Source organism: Chrysochloris asiatica, unplaced genomic scaffold, assembly GCF_000296735.1.
Source record: "Chrysochloris asiatica unplaced genomic scaffold, ChrAsi1.0 scaffold00042, whole genome shotgun sequence".
Taxonomy (NCBI): Eukaryota; Metazoa; Chordata; class Mammalia; order Afrosoricida; family Chrysochloridae; genus Chrysochloris; species Chrysochloris asiatica.
This window is the reverse complement of record NW_006408560.1, coordinates 9668985-9672822: the sequence shown is the minus strand read 5'-3', so window position 1 is coordinate 9672822 and position 3838 is coordinate 9668985. Positions and strand designations below refer to the sequence as shown.

General features: G+C 42.3%; 1 protein-coding gene across 1 annotated transcript in view; it reads left to right on the top strand.

Annotated features, from left to right (window-relative positions):
- Positions 1 to 3838, top strand: part of LOC102837440 — a 69786-nt gene that overhangs the window by 14861 nt on the left and 51087 nt on the right. The window contains exons 8-10 of the mRNA XM_006861713.1: positions 11 to 600; positions 700 to 1284; positions 1386 to 1596. Coding sequence (XP_006861775.1) covers positions 11 to 600; positions 700 to 1284; positions 1386 to 1596 — 1386 coding nt within the window. The remainder of the gene's footprint in view (positions 1 to 10; positions 601 to 699; positions 1285 to 1385; positions 1597 to 3838) is intronic.

Genomic DNA, 3838 nt, shown 5'->3' with positions numbered 1-3838 from the left:
ATTCGTCTAGCTGTGGCCAACGAGGATCCAGCTCAGGTCAGTCCTCCAACAATGCTCACCATAGATCTAGCTCAGGTCAGTCTTCTAGTCATAGTAGACATGGGTCTGGCTCAGGTATTTCTTCCAGTCATAGTTACCATGGTTCTGGATCAGGACAGTCGTCTACCAGTGGTCAACATGGGTCTAGCTCAGGTACGTCTTCTAGGCATGGTCAACATGAGTCAAGCTCAGGTCAGTCTTCTAGTCATGAGAGACATGAGTCTGTTTCAGGTCATTCATGTAGAGGTGGCCAACGAGGATCCAGCTCAGGCCAGTCTTCCAGCAATGGTCAACATACATCTAGCTCAGGTCAGTCTTCTAGTCGAACTACACATGGGTGTGGCTCAGGTATTTCTTCCAGTCATAGCCAACATAGGTCTGGTTCAGGAGAGTCATCTACTTGTGGCAAAAAAGGATCTAGTTCAGGTGTGTCTTCTAGCAGTGGAAAACACGAGTCTGGCTCAAGTCATTCTTCCAGCCATAGTCAACACAGGCCTGGATCACGTCAGTCATCTAGCTGTGGTCAACAAGGATCCAGCTCAGGTCAATCTTCCAGCTATGGTCAGCAGGAATCTGGCTTAGGTCAGTCTTCTGGTCATAGTAGACATGAGTCTGGCTCAGGTCATTTTTCCTCTCGCAGTCAACATGGTTCTGGTTCAGGACACTCTGCTACCAGTGGTCAACATGGATCTAGCACAGGTCAGTCTTCCAGTCATGATAGACATGAGTCTGGCTCAGGTCATTCGTCTAGCTGTGACCAACGAGGATCCAGCTCAAGTCACTCTTCTAGCAATAGTCATCATAGATCTAGCTCAGGTCAGTCTTCTAGTCATACTAGACATGGGTCTGGCTCAGGTATGTCTTCCAGTCATAGTCAACATGGTTCTGGATCAGGACAGTCATCTACCAGTGGTCAACATGGGTCTAGCTCAGGTCAGTCTTCTAGTCATGAGAGACAGGAGTCCGGTTCAGGTCATTCATGTAGCTGTGGCCAACGAGGATCCAGCTCAGTTCAGTCTTCCAGCAATGGTCAACATACATCTAGCTCAGGTCAGTCTTCTAGTCGTACTAGACATGGGTCTGGCTCAGGTATTTCTTCCAGTCATAGCCAACATGGGTCTGGTTCAGGAGAGTCATCTAACTGTGGCCAACAAGGATCTAGCTCAAGTCAGTCTTCTAGATATGGACAACACAAATCTGGTTTTGGTCATTCTTCTAGCCATATGCAAAGTGAGTCTGGATCAGGTCAGTCTTCTAACTGTGGCCAACCCGGATCTAGCTCAAGTCATTCTTCTAGTGGTGGGCAACATGGATCTAACTCAAATCAGTCTTTGACTTCTGGTCAGCATGAGTCTAGTTCAGGTCAGTGTTCTAATGAAGGACAATCAGGAAGTAGTTCTGAAAAAGTAGAAAGTTCCTCGGGTTGTGGCTTTGGACAATGTACACCCTACTATGGACAGTCTACATCTAGTACTACCAATAAATTATCCGTTAGCAATGAGGTATATGGACAAGGGGGCAATTATTATCTGATAGGAGATAGCTATGGAAAAGATAGTACAGGCCCAAGTTCTCAGAGTTTCCATAGTAGCACTCCACTCTATGAATATGTCCAAGAGCAGAAGCGCTGTTTCTAAGGAAGAATAATAAAGAAAGGGGAAATCAACTCCTAATAGCAACTAGAGAAATAAGAAACTGCTATACACAAGCAATTAATCATGATACGTCTTTCTTTTTTTTCTTTTAAACTGTATTCAATTCCTTGTTATTGGGTTCCTTCCAAAGAATATAAGATATTTGGTCTAAGGCTGCTATGTTAGAATGTTTTGGGTTGCATATCTGATCAATATCTCTGACTATATTTGAAAAATAACATAAAGCATTTAAGGAGCTTGGGGTTTAGTTGAGGTGTTTTTCTAAGAGTTTATTCAGACTTGAATTTCTAAAGAGCAAAAAACTATAATGCATTGCCAGTTCTAGAGTCAAAGCTTTCTGTTACAGCAACGAATGTCATCACAACATGCCACATATTGCATGATGGCAAAGATGGGAAGACCCTAAAAACCAAGATGCAGCTTTAGTTGTTTCTTTGCTTGTCAAAACCACTGTATCCCTATTCTAGGTGCATCTTCAATCAGTAAGTTAATCAATAGCACTAGAAATCAGAATCAGGTGCTTATTCCACACAAGTGTGTAATGGCATTATTTATTATAGAGCAGGGATGCACCTTTTGAGAATTAAAGGATTTAATTGTGGGTTTTGACTTGGTATCAGCATGAAAAATATGTGTCCCCTGCTCTTAAGAATGTGCTCTAGATAGGAAAACTTTGAAGGAATTATCAGCAAGGCAAGATTATGAATCCAACCTACTTTTGTAGTTCATTGGCCTTCCTACATGAAACTAGCATCCATGTCCAGATGGAAAAGGAAGACTATTTGCCACTGCTGTACAGTTTCCTGGTTTGAATGTAACAATGTGTTGCAAGTCTTTGGATTAAAAAAACTGGAGTGTATAAAAATTGCTAAAAAAAATAAATGGTGATCAAATACTTAGGTTTGTCTCATCTCTGTTTCATTTTCACACTTCACACACAGATGGTCAGATGGAAAACTAAAAATAAAAGAAAAATGTCACCAAACCATCCCTCCCACAACATTCTCTATTCAACTAGTTTCGATAATTCATTACAATGGCCAAACACTACTCACACACAGTACCCAGAGTTATGGGGTTTATTACACAAGATACAATTCTGAAACAGAATCGCCCATAACATAGTTCTTCGTCAAGACAGCCTCTCCTCAGGCATGCCCACAGGCAGGCCTCTCTTTGCTTGGACAATGGTACAAAGTTCTTTGCATGCTGCTGATAAATGCCCACAGGGTAACCCCTACCTTCCTTATAAGCTAAAGGCCAAAGGCACTCAGCTCTAGCTCAGTGGGTCAGTAAACATAGCTCTCCACTTAAGTGCTCTGAAGCAGCCCACTCTCTAGCATCCTGCCCAGGCAATCAGATATATTTGCTCCATTGATCAGGAAAGCCATCATTTTGTCTCATGTTGTGACTCTGTGTTCTGCTGCTAACACTCCTCTGGCAATCCTCTTGTGTCACAGTTCTGTCTTCTGAATCAAGGAGGTTCAACACACAGGGATGTTGGGGTCAGATGTGCTCAACTCCTCAGTCTTCTTTGATGGTAGTCCCCTTCCTGTTTCTGAGATGCCTCATTTTATAGCTGCATTTTAAGTTCCAAGTTTTTATAGTCACAGTTAGCCCTGTTAATAACCATTCCCACCAATTTATCACATTCCATCAGCATCTTCTCTCACCTTCTTTGGTGGGAGTTGTAAGTTTTATGGGTATAAAAGTCACCCATTTCAGTGCAACAGCTAATATAAGTGGCTATATTTCAAATTCCTATAATTCACAAGCAATCCAGAATACACTAAGAATTTTTAAACTCAAAAGTTAGAGAAACAATTTAGTATAAAAATCAGCAAATGGAGGAGGCGGGGCTTGATGTCAGATAGGGTAGAAGTGCAGTGAGGATCTCCGGCAGCAGTAACACAGAATACCGGATGACACAGGTTTAGAGGACAGTTCCTGAAATCTGAACCATATACATAGGAATATTTAGAAATTTGAAGACTTATAGACAGAGGAATTTGTAGCCCAAACAAGAAATTTTGGGCTTTTGAATTCACCAGGCTCAGAGGACCCTGGAGCCGGAGAAACCATCTTGGACGAAACTAGGAGGGCAAGGATTAGAGCTGCCATGAACTGACTCCTGATGGAACCTC